Source organism: Theropithecus gelada, chromosome 1, assembly GCF_003255815.1.
Source record: "Theropithecus gelada isolate Dixy chromosome 1, Tgel_1.0, whole genome shotgun sequence".
Classification (NCBI taxonomy): domain Eukaryota; kingdom Metazoa; phylum Chordata; class Mammalia; order Primates; family Cercopithecidae; genus Theropithecus; species Theropithecus gelada.
Window position 1 is genome coordinate 199,705,965 of NC_037668.1, and position 19,464 is coordinate 199,725,428.

At 39.2% G+C, this 19,464-nt stretch overlaps 1 protein-coding gene and 1 pseudogene across 2 annotated transcripts in view; one reads left to right on the forward strand and one right to left on the reverse strand.

Annotated features, from left to right (window-relative positions):
* Positions 1-19,464, forward strand: part of ALDH9A1 (aldehyde dehydrogenase 9 family member A1) — a 41,309-nt gene that overhangs the window by 18,621 nt on the left and 3,224 nt on the right. For both annotated transcript variants that reach the window (XM_025359925.1, XM_025359934.1), the window contains exons 3-9: positions 1,489-1,618; positions 2,357-2,491; positions 3,904-4,100; positions 5,004-5,144; positions 15,262-15,450; positions 15,687-15,774; positions 17,251-17,392. In XM_025359925.1, the coding sequence (XP_025215710.1) occupies positions 1,489-1,618; positions 2,357-2,491; positions 3,904-4,100; positions 5,004-5,144; positions 15,262-15,450; positions 15,687-15,774; positions 17,251-17,392 (1,022 nt within the window). The remainder of the gene's footprint in view (positions 1-1,488; positions 1,619-2,356; positions 2,492-3,903; positions 4,101-5,003; positions 5,145-15,261; positions 15,451-15,686; positions 15,775-17,250; positions 17,393-19,464) is intronic.
* LOC112634714 lies at positions 12,921-13,267 on the reverse strand (annotated as a pseudogene).

The window sequence follows — 19,464 nt, forward strand, 5'->3', positions numbered from 1 at the left end:
TATACCTTTGGAAAGCTTTCGTGTTAATTGTACTCAAGAAACTTAAGAGTGGGGAATAATTTATGCTTGGTGTAAGAACTGATGTGTGTTGTCCTCCTAGGGTAACCTCTTTCTAGTGTCAGCATACTGGGGAACAAGTTAATTGTCAAAAGATTGTTTTGTTGAGTATAGAATCAGGAAGGGAGAAGGTAAATTGTTGGTTTAAAAGAGAGTTTAATTTAGACCAGGTTTGATTATAAACACGTTATCCTTTCTGAAGGAACATGTCTATTCAATAATTCCAATATTTATTTAAAATGTACAAACTTGCCATTTTAGAAGTAAGCTCTTAAAGGGATAGACAGGACTGATACTCTTTTCCCTAGTAATGAATGTAGAATGAATGAGTCAAAGCACTTTATACCTCTGGTCTTTATAGAAATACAGCATGTCCAAATCTCACTATCCAACTGTCCTGTCTTGTATTTCATATTGGTTTTCATATTCCTACTTTCATCTTTTCTGAGCTTTGTACTGTGGTTAGATGGTTGAGTTAGTTTCTGTTGCACTCCATTTTGCTTCTGGCCAGCCTTACTGCTTATCAGTTTTATAAAGAGAATGTTCCTTCTTGTCAGTTGCTTGATTCATCTTTTATGTATGTTCTGATATTCACCCTATTACTTATTTTAAATTGGACCCATAATAGCAACTGCCTATTTCTTACATACTCAATTCTTTTATCATCTTTAGTCCAAAGAAAGGCATTATTTAGCGTTCTTTTTTAGGTCTAATTTCCTAAACCTTTAAGCTCATCCCTGGACCATCTGTTGAATATCTTTATCCTTAGTAAGTTGTGGAGCCTAGAACTAGAAACAGTATTTGAAAATACTATTGATTGAATGCTAAGTATTAGAAAGTATTAGAAGAGAATATGCCGCAATTCTTTGGGTGAATTAAAGTGATGTATATTACAACCTCTTAAATGCAATTGTGTGTTAGAATATTTTGTATAATTTCCCTAAGAACTGTTTTCTCTTACCATATATGAGCAAACATATGTAGATATTTATGTACATATACGTATTACGTTCATTTTCCAAAATGAATTATTCCTCCACTTATGAGCCATCCATTTTCTCTCCATTTTCTACCCCTCACCTCTTCAATAAATATACACTTCAAATCAGAATGGGCCTGCCCTGCGACTTTCAGAGCCTCAGAGGGCATGGGTTCATTCCTGCCTGGTCTTGCCCTTGTTTTACTGACTGATCTTGAAATAAAGTTGTGATCTTAAATCTTTGTCAATTAATTCACAAAGGAAGAACAGGGCTGCTGCTGTTCAGCTATAAGCTTTTATCTCTCTTCTAAATGTAACACTACCATTTCTTTTCATTTAAAGTGAAAACTGTTTTTAGTTTTAAAAATTGAGCAATGTATTCTATTTAAGCATTAATTACATCAAGACATATTGGAATATGTCTTAAATCTAGTCTCCTGCTTTACCCAAAGGAACGAGAGGATGAAATTGCCACTGTGGAATGCATCAACAATGGCAAGTCCATCTTTGAGGCCCGCTTGGACATTGACACTTCCTGGCAGTGCCTGGAGTATTATGCGGGCTTGGCTGCATCCATGGCTGGTAAGTCCTCACCTGGTGTCTGTGACCAGCTGATAGTGAGGCAGAAGAGCAGGGCCTAGTGGTGAAGGGCAAAGATTTTGGAATTAAGACAGAACTGGGTGAAAGTCTTGGGTTTGTCACTTTCTACTTGGGTGGCCTGGGAATTACTTTATGTTTCCTAATCTAAACTGTAGATAATAATTCCTACCTTCTTGGGTTAAGGATTAAATGAGATAGTGCATGTAAAGCACCTAGCATGATACCTGAGCTTTAGACCAAATTGCTGAAAAACCAGTTTTCACAAGAATCAGTTTGTCATATTTACCAGTTTTATCTATTTAGCAAGCTTTTTTTTGACAGTGTATAAAGTTTTCGACAACTGATACTGGATGGTTGGTAGGACCTAGGAAGGTTGCAGGGAGCTCACATGCTTCCCCTGCTGTTGAGTGTTCCTCTCATTTCCATTTTGTTTCATCTAAACTATCTAATAAAGGCTCAGTAAATTCTTAGAGCGTTGTTAAATCAAATTGGATGAACATATGTTTGAAGGATAGGCAGGATTCTCTATGTGGAGAGAATATGTGGAGCCAGTGGAAGAATGACTGGAACAAATAGAAGAATGGAGACAGGTTGAGCCTGGTGTGTTGGGAGCGGTGGGGAGGCTGTGTTGACTAGAATACAAGTCAGACTGGTACAGATGTTGGTGAAATCTTAGGGAACACAGACCTGCATCCTGTTTTACTCCTATTTTCCCCGTAGGTGAGCATATCCAGCTCCCAGGCGGATCCTTTGGTTATACCAGAAGAGAACCACTTGGGGTATGTGTGGGAATAGGAGCATGGAACTACCCCTTTCAGATCGCCTCTTGGAAGTCGGCTCCAGCGTTAGCCTGTGGTAAGAACGAATTATCCCTCCATTTGAGAGCCATTTGTTCATTCTCTCATTCGTTCTCTCCCCATTCTCTACCCTTCACCTCTCTGTAAACACACACTTTAAATCGGAAGGGGCCTGCTCTGGGATATTCAAAGCCTCAGAGGACATGGCTGGCTCCTGCCCTGTCTTGCCCCTCAAGGAGCTTATAGTTTAGGTGGTACACAATCATGTCTAGATATTCCCAGGTTTTATTTATTTAATTTTGTATATGAGAAGGAAGAAACTTAACTTTTTCTTATTAAATTGAATTAGATTTGTGCTACTTATAAATTCTCTTCCTTTCTGGACAAGAATTTTAATGTAGGAGTTAGCACTTAGGAGTTTGACTTCATTTGCGAAGCAGAAGATAAACTCATTTCTTCATTTGGGTCTTAAGAGAAATAATAAGCAAGGCTTTGATAAGCTCCTTATCAAAGAGGAGCTCTGGTTGATTAACATAAAATAGTTTTCTTACAGTATTTAAGGAGACGAATCTTTGAGGAAAGAAGACTAATTATATCTTAGAAAAAAACTATAATGTTAAAAAGCATTACTATTAGGACGTTATACTGAAATGCAGCTTTTGTCCTGTTGCCATTGCATGTTCTTGTTTTAGCCTGTTTCTCTTTGAGAGACAGCTGTGAAAGAGGAGAAATAGGCCCAGCATTAAATCATTAGCTTTGGGGACTTTCATCAAGTGAACCTTTCTGGTCTTCAATGTCAACTTTTATAGAATGGGGCTACTGATACCTACTTCATACTGCTGTTGAAAGTGTTAAATGAGATAATATATATGAAAAGGCCTAGAAACGCAAATATGAGACTGGGCAACTGTAGGGTTTGAGATCTGTTTAATGAGAGAAACCAAGATGAAAAGGGCAAGATTTGTTTACTTATTGATATGGTTTGGCTGTGTCCCCATCCAAATCTCAATTTGAATTGTATCTCCCAGAATTCCCATGTGTTGTGGGAGGGACCCAGGGGGAGGTAATTGAATCACGGGGGCTGGTCTTTCCCATGCTATTCTCGTGATAGTGAATAAGTCTCACGAGATCTGATGGGTTTATCAGGGGTTTCCGCTTTTGCTGCTGCTTCATTTTTCTCCTGCCACCAATGTAAGAAGTGACTTTCATCTCCCACCATGATTCTGAGGCCTCCCCAGCCATGTGGAACTGTTAAGTCCAATTCAGCCTCTTTCTATTCCCAGTTTCAGGTATGTCTTTATCAACAGCATGAAAACAAACTAATATGGTTATTAATAACATTTTTGGTCTAGGATTTGGTTGGGGAAGAGAAAACAATTGGAATCGTTCTTGAATTGTCCTCTAGTCCTGTTTTCAGGGGATCACTGGTCTTAGAAAGTCTTTTTATGTTTGTGTCTTGGGTTTATGCAGGTAATGCCATGGTCTTTAAACCTTCTCCCTTTACACCTGTTTCTGCATTGCTACTGGCTGAAATCTACACTGAGGCTGGTGTGCCTCCTGGGCTCTTCAATGTGGTGCAGGGAGGGGCTGCCACAGGCCAGTTTCTGTGTCAGCATCACGATGTGGCCAAAGTCTCCTTCACTGGAAGTGTGCCCACTGGCATGAAGGTGAGGATGAAACCAGTATTGGTCAACACACATGGCATTTGGATATGGCAAAGTTGGACCTACCCAGAGTACATTTTGGAGGCTTCTCTTTTGATTTTACCTAGCCTGAATTGGGAATGGGAAGGAGATTTTATTAGGCAGAGGTGTGAAGTTTCCTATAAAAGTGTGAAGGGAGAAAGGGAGTACACATGGGGTGATTTGTGTTAGGCCAGGTTGGGGTGGAAATTAACAGCTCCAGCCTAAGGAGAGGATGTGTCTGAGTGGACAGGGGCCTGGGCTGCCACTTGTATTGTTTGGTGACTTAATTTCTTGTATAGAAGGAAGGATTTTTACTCAGGCTCTTTCAGATTCATTATTTTGACATGAATTTGTGTTCTGAACTCTGTCAGCCTTAAACACAGTAACAATAACACAGAATAATTTCTGGCTATGACAGTCCTGTGAATTGACAGTATTTTTTATTTTTATTGTTTTGAGACAGGGTCTCACCCTATTGCCCAGGGTGGATTATAGTGGTGTAATCACAGCTCACTACAGCCTTGAACTCCTGGGCTTAGGCAGTCCTCCTGCTTCAGCCTACTAAGAAGCTGAGACTACAGTCATGTGCCACTGCGCCTGGCTAAGTTTCTTATTTTTCTGTAGAGATAGGGTCTTGCTATGTTGCCCAGGCTGGGACAATATTTTTTAAATGAGCTCCCTCTTCCAATGTCAGTGCAACTCTGTGGATTCTCTTCAGTTTTCTGGAATAGAAATTTTAATAGACAAAAGGCAAAGGATATTAACAAGAATAAGGCTACAGGTCACACACAGTTTAAGCTGATTTTATAGGTTCAGGGTCTAGTTGACCTAGCATGCAATATAATTTGTGTTAAAGTTCTGAATACCTTGTTCCTGTTCTGTAAGATCATGGAGATGTCAGCTAAAGGAATCAAACCTGTTACCTTGGAACTTGGAGGCAAATCTCCACTCATCATCTTCTCAGACTGTGATATGAACAATGCTGTGAAGGGGGCGCTGATGGCCAACTTTCTCACACAAGGCCAGGTATGTACCTGTCCCTGGAAGAGGTGTAAAAGGAATCTCCACCCCCTCATCCAACAGCATGTTTTAAAGCTTTTTGTTTTGCAATACTTTCAGACTTACAGAAAAGTTGCACAAATAGTACAAATAATTCCCATGTACCTTTGAACCAGACTTCTCAAATATTAACATTTTAACACATTTACTTTATCTTCTTATCTGCCTGTACATACATAGGCATATTAAGTTTTTCTGAACCTTGAGAGTAAATTGTAGACATAAGGCCCCTAACCTCTAAATATAAAGTTCCTAAAAACAAGTGTATTCTTTTACATAAGCATGGTACACTTAGTAAAATTAAAAAATTAACATTGGTATAGTACTGCGTTACTGAATCTATAGCCCTTACTCAATCTACAGCCCTTATTCAAATTTTGCCACTTGTTTGACTAATGTCCTCATAGCAAAATAGAACAAAAATGTTTTCTGTTTTTTTTTTCTGGTCCACGATCCAGTCAAGGATGATGCATTGCCTTTAGTTGTCTTTAATCTCCTTTAGTTGAGAACAGTCCTTCAGTTATTCTTGTCTTTCAGGACACTGACATTTTGGGAGAACAGGCCATTCATTTTGTAGAATGTTCCTTAGTTTGGGTCTGTCTGATGTTCCTGTTAGATTCATATTGTGAATTTTTGGCAAAAATACCACAAACATGATGTCATATCCTACTCAGTGGTGATTTAACTTTGATCACTTGCTTTAAGGTAAGTCTTCACTGTAAAGTTACTGTTTTTTACTTTGTGGTTAATAAGAACTTGTAGGAGGTATTTTGAGACTATCCTGTTCCTCATTAAAGTTTCATGCAGTAAATACTTCTGTCACCACTGACGATCCTTGCTGAAAACAGTTTTTATTATGGTGGTTGCAGATGGTGATTTTCCAATTCCATCATTTCTTCTATATTTGTTCACCTTCTGCTGTAAGAAAGAACTTGCCCTTTACCCCTGTTTGTTTTCCATTCATTTATTTATATCAGTATGGACCCATGGATTCTTATTTCATTCTATAGGTTATAATCCAGTACTATCATTTTTATGTATTATTTTTATTTTTATTTATTTGTTTTTTGAGACAGAGTCTAGCTCTGTTGCCCAGGCTGTAGTGCACTGACATGGTCTCGGCTCACTGCAACCTCTGCCTCACAGGTTTAAGTGATTCTCCTGCCTCGGCCTCCTGAGTAGCTGGGATTATAGGCGCCCACCACCATGCCCAGCTAATTTTTGTATTTTTAATAGAGACGGAGTTTCATTGTGTTTGCCAGGCTGGTCTCGAACTCCTGACCTCATGATCCACCTGCTTTGGCCTCCTAAAGTGCTGGGATTACAAGCGTAAGCCACTGTACCCGGCCTTTATTTTATTTTTTTATTGAGACAGAGTCTCACTCTGTCACCCAGGCTGGAGTGCAGTGGTGCGATCTCGGCTCACCACAGCCTCCGCCGCCTGGGTTCAAGTGATTCTCCTGTTTCAGCCTCCCAAATAGCTGGGGCTACAGGTGTGTGCCACCACAGCCGGTTAATTTTTTTTTTTTTTTGTGACAGAGTCTCGCTGTGTCACCCAGCTGGAATACAGTGGCGTGATCTTGGCTCACCGCAAGCTTTGTCTCCTGGGTTCATGCCATTCTCCTGCCTCAGCCTCCGGAGTAGCTGAGACTACAGGCACCCGCCACCATGCCAGGTTAATGTTTTGTGTTTTTTATAGAGACGAGGTTTTACCGTATTAGCCAGGATGGTCTGGATCTCTTGACCTCGTGATCTGCCTGCCTTGGCCTCCCAAAGTGCTGGGATTACAGGCGTGAGCCACCACGCCTGGCCTCAGCCAGCTGATTTTTTTGTATTTTTAGTAGAGACGGGGTTTCGCCATATTGGCCAGTTTGGTCTTGAACTCCTGACCTCAGGTGATCTGCCCACCTTGGCCTCCCAAAGTGCTGGGATTACAGGCATGAGCTACTGTACCCAGCCTCATTATTTATTTTGATGCTAAAATAATTGCAAATGGCCAGTAGGAATCCCTTTCTGTGACCTTTTGATATGTCCTCATTATTCTTTGAATACTTCATTACTTTCTGGCATAGCAAAGTGTTCCAGACTCATCTTATACTTACCCTGGCTGCACTCTGGAATCAGCCGTTTCTCTGAAGGAGCCCTGGTTCCATTATTGTTTATCTGTTTATTATTAATTTTTGAGATAGTCCTGCTCTATTGCCCAAGCCAGAGTGCAGTGATGCCTTCTTGGCTCACTGCAAGCTTGGCCCCCCCAGGTCAAGCAATCCTCCCACCTCAGTCTCTGATGTAGCATGCCACCACATTCAGCTAATTTTTGTGTTTTTTGTAGAGACGGGGTTTCACTGTGTTGGCCAGGCTGATCTTGAACTCCTGGGCTCGAGTGATCCACGTGTGTCGGCCTCCCAAAGTGCTGGGATTGCAGGCATGTGCCACCATGCTTGGCCTGTTTTTTTATTTTTTGTAAATTATTTTATGATTATTTAGAAGGACTACCTTCAAACCAGTACAAGTATTTCATAAATAATATCTTGTTGTTTTGTAACCAGTTGAGTAATTTGTTGCAGAATAAGCCACCTCACATCTTTCAGCAAGAAAAACGCTAACTCTGAACAGTAAAGAAATTACACAGTGAGTTAGGACACAATTAAAATGTGCTTTAAATATTTTTTTGAGGGGAGAGGATACCACACTTCTCTACTCAATAAAGAGAAACAATTTTGCAGTCCAGAGGTCTTTTATTTTTTCACACCTATCATGCCATGAATTCATAGGGAATAGGTTCCAGCAGCTCAGGCTCCTTCCCATTGGTTCTCACACAGTGTGCTTCCCTGGTGGAGCAGGCTGGTGCTTCAGCTGAACCTAGGTACCTTTTTCTTTAGCTTGCTTCTTTTTCTGATCATCTTCTTTCATGCATTTCAGACGCTATCTTGGGTCTCAGAGTGCTTAATGTGCTCAATGTGCATATTAATTATCTTGGCAAGAATTTTGCCCTTAATTTGTTTACAACAATGCCAACAACATGGGTAACATTGTAGACTCTTCCAGTTTTGCCCTGGTAATGCTTGTGGGGCATTCCTTTTTGAATAGTACCCATCCCTTGATGTCTACAATATTGCCTTTCTTATAGATTTGCATGCATGTGGCCCAAGGAACAACTCCATGTTTTCTAAAAGGCCTAGAGAACATATACTGGGTACTTTTTCTCTTTCCCTGTGTTTTTCATTTGGGTGAATTACTGGAAGATGGCAGTACTGACCAAAAGTGCTGATTCCATTTAGTGGTGAATGGTATTTAGAAACCAAGATCTCAGTGCCAGGTGTGCTTATTGCTACTGTGGTATCATTGCTTCTAGGCCCTCTCAGAGTCCAGTGCTGGGAAATACATATTTGTGTATATGTCTCTGCACATATCTATTTCTGTATCTGTCTATCTACATAAAAATAAGTTCATCCAGATACTTTTAATTGCAGTCGAATACCACAGGGTTCATTTCTGCCTTCTCCCTTTCCATATTTGTATTACTTCTCTGACAGTAAGAAATTGGACTCCCATTATCCACAATATGTTTATGTAATTGCTCATCATAGAATACACGTAGTATTCTAATAATAGCAGTTTCAGATTTGTAAATCCATACCTCTGTGGAAAATAAACCTTCTAATTAGAGCTCAGAATTTTTTTACAGTTCTTTTTATATTTAGCCAGAGGGTATAGTCAAAATACTATGTTCAAAAGTTACTTGGGTCGGTTCTACCTTTCCTTCCCCCTCCTTCAGTGTGGTTATGATATTCATTTAAAATAACAGATTCATTTGTTTGTGTTTGTATTCATTTGGGTTTTATTTTCCCCATCCTTGCTGATTTTAAAATTTTATTTTCATTAGGCGAAACACAAACATGGTTCTAAACATCAGAATTTTACAAAAACAGACACTTAGAAGTGTTACTCCTCCCCATCCTGTCTGCTCTATTTCCAGTACCACCTCCCCACCCAGTTTTATCCATCTCCTTTGGGTAGCTAGTCTGATTTGTTTCTGGTTTTTCTTCCTGTGGTTCTTTTTGCACAAATGAATAGGTACTTGTATATTTCTTACTCTTCTTTCACACACAAAAGGTAGCACATTAGAGGTACTCTTTTGTACTTTGCTTTCTTTGCTGTGTGTGTGTGTGGATGAATATATACACACACACAAAGAATACATATAGTATAGCATATGTAGAATAAATATATAGAATATTCTACATAGTCTGTACTATGTATATATTCTTTGTACAGATATAGAGAGAACACTAAAAATAATTGTGATGTAATTGTGATTTTATTTTGTTATTATTTTTTTGAGATGGAGTCTTACTCTGTAGCCCAAATTGGAGTGCAGTAACACAATCTCGGCTCACTGCAACCTTCACCCCTGGAGCTCAAGCGATTCTCCTGCCTCACCCTCCCAAGTAGCTGGGACTAGAAGCATGCCCTACCACACCCGGTTAATTTTTTTGTATTTTTAGTAGAGACAGGGTTTCACCATGTTGGCCAGGCTGATCTTGAACTCCTGAGCCCAGGTGATCCACCTGCCTCGGCCTTCCAAAGTGCTGGGGTTACAGACATGAGCCACCGCGCCCTGTATGAGCCACCATGCCTGGCATGATTTTAAATATGTATCACAATTTATCCATTCATCTGTCAATGGGGTTATTTCCTTACCTCGGTTATTGTGAATAATGCTGCACTGAGCACGTGAGTGCAGATATGTCTTTAAGGTACTGATTTCATTTCCTTTGGTATATACCCAGAAGAGGAATTGCTGAATCATAGGATGGTTCTATTTTTAATTTTTTTTTTTTTTTTATTTGGAGTCTCACTTAGTCACCCAGGGTGCAGTACAATGGCGCGATCTCAGCTCACTGCAACTTCTGCCTCCTGAGTTCAAGTGATTTTCCTGCCTCAGCCTCCTGAGTAGCTGGGATTACAGGCATGCACCACCACGCCTGATTAATTTTGTAGTTTTAGTAGAGACGGGGTTTCTCCATGTTGGCCAGGCTGGTCTCGAACTCCTGACCTCAGGTGTTTTGCCCACCTCGGCCTCCAAAGTGCTGGGATTGCAGGTGTGAGCCACTGTGCCCAGCCAAGTTTTAATTTTTTAAGGAGCCTCTATCCTGTTTTCCTTCATGGCTATACTACTAACATTCTTTTTTTTTTTTTTTGAAAGGAAGTTTATTAATAAACTAAAGGACTAAAGAATGGTTATTCCGTAGGCAGAGCTGCCCCAAGGGCTACTGGTTGCCCCTTTTTGTGGTTATTTTTTGATCATATGCTAAATAAGGGGTGGGTTATTCATGCCTCCTCATTTTAGACTATATAAGGTAAAATGACATTGCTATGGCATTTGTAAACTGTCATGGTGCTGATGGGTGTGTCTTTTAGCATGTTGATGCATTATGATTAGTGTATAATTAGCAGCAAGGACAACCAGTGGTCACTCTCATCGCCATCTTGGTTTTGGTGGGTCTTAGCTGGCTTCTTTACCACAGCCTGTTTTATCAGCAAGGTCTTTATGACCTGTATCTTGTGCTGACCTCCTATCTTATCCTGTGACTTTGAATGTCTAACCTCCTGGGAATGCAGCCCAGTAGGTCTCAGCCTTATTTTACCCAGCCCCTACTTAAGATGAAGTTGCTCTCGTTCAAACACCTCTGACATTTCCCCCTTCCCTTTTATAAAAGAACCCTTAATCCTAAGGGTTGCAGAGGGACAAAGATCCATCTTCTGTAAACTTCATGCTGAATAGGGGCGATGATATTCCTGCCTAATTATTAGGGTCTCTTGTATTCAGGGTAGAGAAGAGCTCAGTCAGAAAGTGTCAGGGTGAGGGTCGCTTATAACTCTGAGTTCCAACAAAAGGTGATATCCGAAGTTGGCCAGTCAGTGCTGCAGTCTGTTTCTTTTGGGTTAGGAGGGTCTCCTCAGTATTGTCCCTTCCATGGTTTGCCAGAAAGGTGTTACTGGAAAGGGGCCCTGATCAGACCCCAAGAAAGGGTTCTTGGATCTTGTCCAAGAAAGAATTCAGGACAAGTCCATAGAGTAAAGTGAAAGTAAGTTTATTAAGAAAGTAAAGGAATAAAGAATGGCTACTCCATAGGCAGAGCAGCCTATACTAATTTATATTCTCACCAGCAGTATACCAAGATTCCCTTTTCTCCACATCCTCACCAACACTTGTTATCTTTTATCTTTTTGATAATAACCATGCTAACAGATGTGAGGTGATACCTCATTGTGATTTTGATTTTCATTTTCCTGATGATTAGTGATGTGGAGGATCTTTCCATAAACTTCTTGGCCATTTGTATGTTTCTGGAAATATGTCTATCCAGGTCTTTTGCCCATTTGTAATCAGAGGTTTTTTCTTTTCTTTTTTTTGCAATTAAATAGTGTGAGTTCCTTATATATTGTGATGATTTTTTTGTGCGTATGGTAAAGCATAACATAAAATTTACCAATTTAACCGTGTGTGTGTATTTTTTAAATTTTTTTATTTTTTGGAGACAGCATCTTACTCTGTTGCTCAAGCTGGAGTACAGTGACATCATCCCAGCTCACTGCAGCCTCGACCTCCCAAACCCAAGTAATATTTCCACTTCAGCCTCCTGGGTAGCTGGGATTGTAGGCATGTGGCACCACGCCTGGCTGATTTTTGTATTTTTTGTAGAGATGAGATTTTGCCATGTTGCCCATGCTGGTCTTGAACTTCTGAGCTCAAGCAATTCTCCTGCCTCAGCCTCCCAAACTGCTAGGACTACAGGCATGAGCCACCACTCCTGGCCTTTTGGAACCATTTTTAAGTGTAGAGTTCAGTGACATTTAATACGCTTACATTGTGTACAACTATCATCATTATTCATCTGTAGAACTTTTTCATCACCCCACATTGAAAACTGTGTACCTCATTAAATAATAACTCTGTTTCTCTTTCCCCTCAGCCTCTGGTAACCACTAGTCTAATTCCTGTCTCTATGAATTTGACTGAATAGGTACCTCTTATAAGTGGAATCATATAATATTTATTATTTCATGTCTGGCTCGTTTCACTTAGTGTAATATCTTCAGGTTCATCCATGTTGTAGCATGTGTCAAAATTTTCTTTCCTTTTTAAGGCTAAATCATATTCCATTGTATATATGTATACACACACAGCACACACACACACATGCACACACATACATACCACATTTCGTTTATCCATTTTTTTATTTGTGGACACTTAGGTTGTTTCCACCTTTTGGCTATTGTGAAAATGTTGCTGTGAACATTGATGTACAGATATCTATAGTGGAAGTGTCTGCTTTCAGTTCTTTTGCGTGTATACCCAGAAGTGAAATAAGTGGATCACATGATAATTCAGTGTTTAATTTTTTGAGGAACCACTGTACTGTGCTCTACAATGGCAGCACCATTTTACATTTCTATAAGCAATGCGGAGAGTTTCCAATTTCTCAGTATCCTTGCCAACACATGTATTTTCTTATTTTTTTGCTTGCTTTGTTTTTGATAATAGTCATCCTAATGGGTATGAAGTGGTATCTCATTGTGCTTTTGATTTGCATTTCCCTAATGATTAATGATGTTGACTGCATATGTAATTTTATAAGACATTGCCAAATCCCTCTCTAAAAGGAAATGTTGCATTCTTTTTTTTTTTTTTTAGTTAAGCAATTATTTTATTGCTCAAGTACGTAGACAAATTTATGTAACCAGGGCACAGGCTGTAGATGATTCATATTTCCAGTTGGGAGAGAGGACTCACTTGGTCTTATAATATCGAGCCACACAGTGAATCTGGTTTTCTATCATAATCAGATGGAATTTAGCATCCTTATCCCTTCTCTTCCTCTCAAGAAGCTTACTTGTGCAGCACCATGTGAATCTCTCAGGATCCCACCGATTTGTGAAGGAGTCAGACCCTTCTTGGCCAGTTTTCAAATCTGCTCCTTCATGTTGTCAGATGTCAGCTTCAGCCAAGTGGGGACGCTGCGGTGATAGGGCAAAGCCGACTGGGACTGGCCCTTCCCGGAAGCATACATGCAACCCATGATGGCAGCTGTCAGGCAGCAAAAGGAACATTCTGACTAACGATGCAAGAGTACCTATTTCCTCATAGCCTTTCTTAACAGCATATATAGTCACAATTTTAAATTTATTTATTTTATTTATTTATTTATTTATTTATTTTTATTTATTTTTTTTATTATGATACTTTTAAGGTCTAGGGTACATGTGCATAACGTGCAGGTTTGTTACATATGTATACTTGTGCCATGTTGGTGTGCTGCACATGTGCAGCACAATTTTAAATTTTTATCAGATAGATGAGAAGTGGTATCTCAGTATAGTTTTAATTTCAGTTTGTTTGTTTGTTTGTTTGTTTGTTTATTATTTTTGAGACAGAGTCTCGCTCCGTCACCCAGGCTGGAGTGCAGTGGGACGATCTCGGCTCACTGCAACCTCCATCTCCCAGATTCAAGTAGCTCTCCCACCTTAGCCTCCCAAGTAGCTGGGACTACAGGTGTGCACCACCACACCCGGCCACTTTTTTTGTATTTTTAGTAGAGATGAGGTCTTGCCATGTTGGCCAGGCTGGTCTTGAACTACTGAGCTCTAGTGATCCGCCTGCCTCAGCCTCCTAAGGTGCTGGGATTACAGGCCTGAGCCACCATGCCCAACTTAATTTCAGTTTTTACAATTATGGATGACATTGAACATCTTTTTCAAAATTCACATGTAATAAAATTCAGATTTTTGGTGTGTTATACTATGAGATATGATTTTCCATTAATTTTTAAGAGTTTTTTAAAATTAGTGATAATAACCTTTTATCTGAGATAAATGTTGCAAATAATTTTATTCCAATGTTTTAATGGTCTTGGCTTAGTTTAAGGTATTTGCCATGCATAAAATTTTTGTTTTTCTGTAGTCAAATTTAACAGTTTTTTTTCTTTAACTGTGTCTAGGTTTTGGATAATAGAAAGCCTTTTTCCACACCTAGGTTTTAGAGGAATTACCAGTATTGTCTCTCTCTCTCTCTCTCTCTTTTTTTTTTTTTAAAGTCGCGCTCTCTCATCCAGGCTGGAGTGCGGTGACACAGTCATGGTTCACTGTATGTATTCTTGACCTCTTGGGCTCAAGTGACCCTGCCACCTTAGCCTCCCAAGTAGCTAGGACTACAGGTGCATGTCACCACACCCGACTAATTTTTGTACTTTTTGTAGGGATGGGGTTTCGCCATGTTGCCCCAGCTGATTTTGGACTCCTGAGTGCTCAAGTGATCCGCCCACCTTGTCCTCCCAAAGTGCTGGGATTACAGGTGTGAGCCACTGCGCCCTGATTTCTTATTTTATATTTTGATTCCTGATACGTTTGGAGTTCATCTTTATGTATGATGTAAGATATGTATCTTATTTAATGTTTTCCACATTACTGATGATTTGTTCTAGCACCATTTATTTAGTCCATCTCTGTCCTAATGGTTTAGCTTTCGCCTTTATCATAGACTAGATTTCCATGAGCACTTGGATCTGTTTTTGGACTTTTCTGTTCTGTGTTCTTATAGCATTTGAACAGTGTTTATGTTCCTTTCTATAGGAGGGTCTAAATAGTGATTATTAGTGATTTCAGAGACAAATTTTTTTAACAATTAGATTTAAGACCACAATTCTTGATACAGTTTTACTCTTCAGTTCCCTTCCGTTCTTAAAATATACAGCCAGGTTGAACCCTGATACAAGGAAGTAGGAGAGGTGCCGTGGGTTATATGTATCTAGTAATGGCCTTAACGAAATTTAAATAAGCAAAATAAGAACTAACTTTTACCTCAAAGGGCAGATTTTGCTTATGGAGTGGTATGTCCACAATTACGTATGTGATCCTTCTTATTCAGTATGGAGACAATTTTTAGAAATGGAAATATCCTTTAAAAAAATGTATAGTGTCTCTTTTCAGTTTAAAGTTTTTAGATTGTGTTCCTTTTTCCTTTTCCCTTTTTTCTCCTTACACACATAGAAATTAATGTCTTGTGTTTGTCTTTTAGGTTTGCTGTAATGGCACAAGAGTATTTGTACAGAAAGAAATTCTTGATAAATTTACAGAGGAAGTGGTGAAACAGACCCAAAGGATTAAAATTGGAGATCCCCTTCTGGAAGATACAAGGATGGGTCCACTCATCAACCGACCACACCTGGAGCGAGTCCTTGGGTTTGTTAAAGTGGCAAAGGAGCAGGTAAGAAATAATTGGCAGTAGGGTGGGGTTGGGGAAGATTATACTGCTCCTAAATCACTTGCTTTGTGCCCTTTTCATGTTAATACTCATTTGACTATTAGCATCCCTGGCTGTGTTCTGCTTTGTACCTGCACTGGGAAGACTAAGTATGAGTTTGTTTGGGATACAATTAACATTTCAGGAATGCATTTTGGGGTTGTATTTTTAATGCAAAATATTTTTTTCCTTTTCGGCAGGGTGCTAAAGTGTTATGTGGTGGAGATATATATGTGCCTGAAGATCCCAAATTAAAGGATGGATATTACATGAGACCTTGTGTATTAAGTATGTCCTCTTTTTGTTTGCTTTTAGATTATTTGAATTAAATACTGAATGGACAGAGATGAATATTTATAAAATATGTACATGGTATAAAGCAAAGGCTGGCAAATTATGTGGTCCTACTACCCAAGTTTAAGAAGTAGAACTACTCCATTATCTTCGAAGCCTTCTGTGTGCCCCTCCTTTAGGGCACCCATATGTATTAGTTTATCCAGGACCACAACTATTGTTCTGGAAGCAAGGAGCTCAAAATGTGAAAGTGCCTATTTGATTTTTAAAAATGAAGTAATAAATTTAATTCCTTGAGAAAATAAAGAATGTTTTTCATGTGACCTGTAGATCATTGTGTTAGACATTGTGCATTGCTATGAAGGAATATCTAAGACTGGGTAAGTAGAAAAGATATTTGTTTGGCTCATGGTTCTGCAGACTGTACAGGAAGCATGGCACCATCTTCTGCTCCTGGTGAGGTCTCAGGAAGCTTTCAGTCATGCTGGCAGGTGAAAGGGGAGCAGACAAGTCACATGTTGAGAGAGAGAGAGAGCAAGAGAGGCGCCAGGCTCTTTTAAACAGCCAGCTCTGTGTGAATTCACAGAGCGAGAATGCACTCATTACCATGGGAAGGACATCAAGCCGTTCATGAGGGATTTGCCCCTGTGACCCAAACTGGCCCCACCTCCCAACAGTGGGGATCATACTTCAGCATGAGATTCGGAGTGGAAAAGCATCCAAACTGTATCAGTCATCAATATAATAAGACCAGTTTGTCAGATAATATGCTAATCTTTTTAGAAATTACATAATTTAATAATTTATAGTACCTGCATTCAATCTTAAAAATCTAGTTTTGACAATCAAGGTGTATATGGTCGTCCTACTCCCACCCATCTACTTCCCTCCTACATCAGAGATAACTGCTATTCTCAATGTTGTTTTATCATTCTTATGCTTTTCTCTATCATTTTATAGTGTATGTTAGTATCCCCTACAAAAATGTTGGTAGTTTTGTAGGCTTTAAACAATTATATATAGGTTGAACCATGTTGTATAATTCCTTACATCTTGTTTGGAGATAAATTAAGCTGGTTTTTGCCCCTAAGGTTGATAGTGGTGTCAGTTTTTAACTTCATATTTGATGCAGTATATAACCTTTAACCCCCCCAAAAAGAACCACTGATGTTTAAAAGCTGAAAACCTAATGTCCATCCCATGAATTAGGTTGCAGTTATTACATGCATATTTAATAAATAGGAAAAGCTTACAATACATTGTTAAATTAAAAATATTGGGGCCAGGTGCAGTGAATCACTCCTGTAATCCCAGCTCTTTGGGAGGCTGAGGCAGGAGGATCACTTGAGCCCAGGAGTTTGAGACCAGACTGGGCAATATAGTGAAACCCCATCTTCAAAAAATTAGCTGGGGGTAGTGGTGCACACTGTGGTCCCAGCTACTCAGGAGGTTTTATTTTAATGTTTGCAGCTAATTGCAGAGATGACATGACCTGTGTGAAAGAAGAAATCTTTGGGCCTGTTATGTCCATTTTATCATTTGACACTGAAGCTGAGGTTCTAGAAAGAGCCAATGATACCACTTTTGGACTAGCAGCTGGCGTCTTTACCAGGTATATGGAGTGGGACACTGAGAGCAGTTTTGAAGGAGTGGGGCTGCAGTATCTGCTTAGATATGTAGTTGATGTTATTCTCTCACTTTAGTTTGCCCTCATAGGAGCCATCAGCACTTTCTATTTGCTTCAGGTTAAGTCAGAAGACACGAAAGCAGCATTTTGTAGTTTGCTGTAAATGGCCAGAGAACCCTGCTATTGAGTTTTAAATTGAGCTCGTTTAATAAACACTTAAGATTCTGATCTGTGTAAAGCATTGGGTTAGATGTCTTTTGAAAACACACATGTCAAGGAATTTAGAAACCTGTAAGTATATAAATTGTGGGCAGTCTTCTTCAAAAACATAATTTTTAATGGCATTATAGTAGTTCCTAATTGGAATGCATTATAACTTATGTAGCCATTTCTTCTGTGGTTGGATGTTTAGGATATTGTTTCCAGTTTTAAATATTACAGTAATGTGATCAATATCTTTGTGCATAAACTTACCCTCTACTGTAATGTAAAATGGCGCTGCCAATTTGGAAGAGTTTAGCAGTTCCTCAAAAAGTTAAACCTAGAGTTACCATGTTACCCAGCAATTCATTACTAGATATACACCCAACAGAAATGAAAATATATGTCCACACAAAGGCCTGTACACATATGTTCACAGCATGATTATTCATAATAGCCAAAAAGTGAAAACAACCCAAATGTTGTTTTCACTTTTTGTGAAAATGCTTTGGGAGTGCAATTTCTTTGAAACCAATTGCAGATTGCTTGGTTTTTTACAAACTTTGATTTGTCTTTGGCGGTAGAAGGCAGTTTGCTAAAGCTGCTTTACACTGGAATTATGCTGTTTCTTTGGTGATACATAAAGTTCCAATTTTTTTTGTTTTTTTTTTTTTATAACTTTGTGGTCAGGAACTTGGGAAGAAAGCCCAAGTCTCACTTGAGGACCTGATGTAATTGCTTCCCTTTGAGCTTTGAAGGAAAGATTGAGGAGCTGCTCTTTTGATTTGGGGACTGAGCAGGTTAAGTGCTCTTACTTTACTTTTCCACCCTCATACAAAGTCCAGTTACAAAGGCGGGTAACTCCAATGCGCTATTCTTGTTTTCTTACCAGCTTTACTGGAATAATGCACATACAGTACAATTCACCCACTTAAAGTGTACAATTCAGTGGTTTTTAGTTTATTCATGGAATTGTTGTGCAACCATCACCATAGTCTATGTTTAGGACGCTTTCATCTCAAGAAGAAACCTTGTGCCTCTTAACAGTTGCTTTTCATTCCCACTCCCCACCTCCAGCCCTTGGCATCCACTAAACTGCTTTCTTTCTCCATGGATTTGCCCATTCTGAACATTTTATATAAATGGAATCATACAGTGTGTATTCTTTGGTGACTGGCTTCTTTCACTTAGCATAATGTTTTCAAGGTTCATTTGTGTTATGGCATTTATCAGTACTTTATTCCCAAATAATATTCCGTGGTATGGATATGGACCACTTTTTGTCCATCCATTCATCTGTTACAGGCATTTGGGTGGTTTTCACTTTTTGGCTATTACGAATAATCATGCTGTGAACATATGTGTACAGGCCTTTGTGTGGACATACATTTTCATTTCTGTTGGGTGTATATCTAGTAATGAATTGCTGGGTAACATGGTAACTTTAGGTTTAACTTTTTGAGGAACTGCTAAACTCTTCCAAATTGGCAGCGCCATTTTACATTCCTCCCAATGACGTATGAAGGTTCTAATTTGTCCACATCCTCACCAGCTCTTGTTATTGTCTGTCCTTCTGATTTTAGCCATCCTTGTGGGTGTGAAGTAGTATCTCATTGTGGTTTTTATTTGCATTTCTGTGGGTTTTCTTTTCACTTTCTTGATAGTCTTATTTGTAGCACAAAATTTTAAATTTTGACCAATTCCAATTCTGTTTTTTTTGTCAGTTACTTTTGGTGTCATAATCTAAGAAATCTTTCCCTGACCCACGGTCATGAAGATTTATTCCTCTGTTTTCTTCAAAGAGTTTTATAGTTCTCAGTCTGACATTTTTATGTCTGTGATGCGTTTAAGTTAAT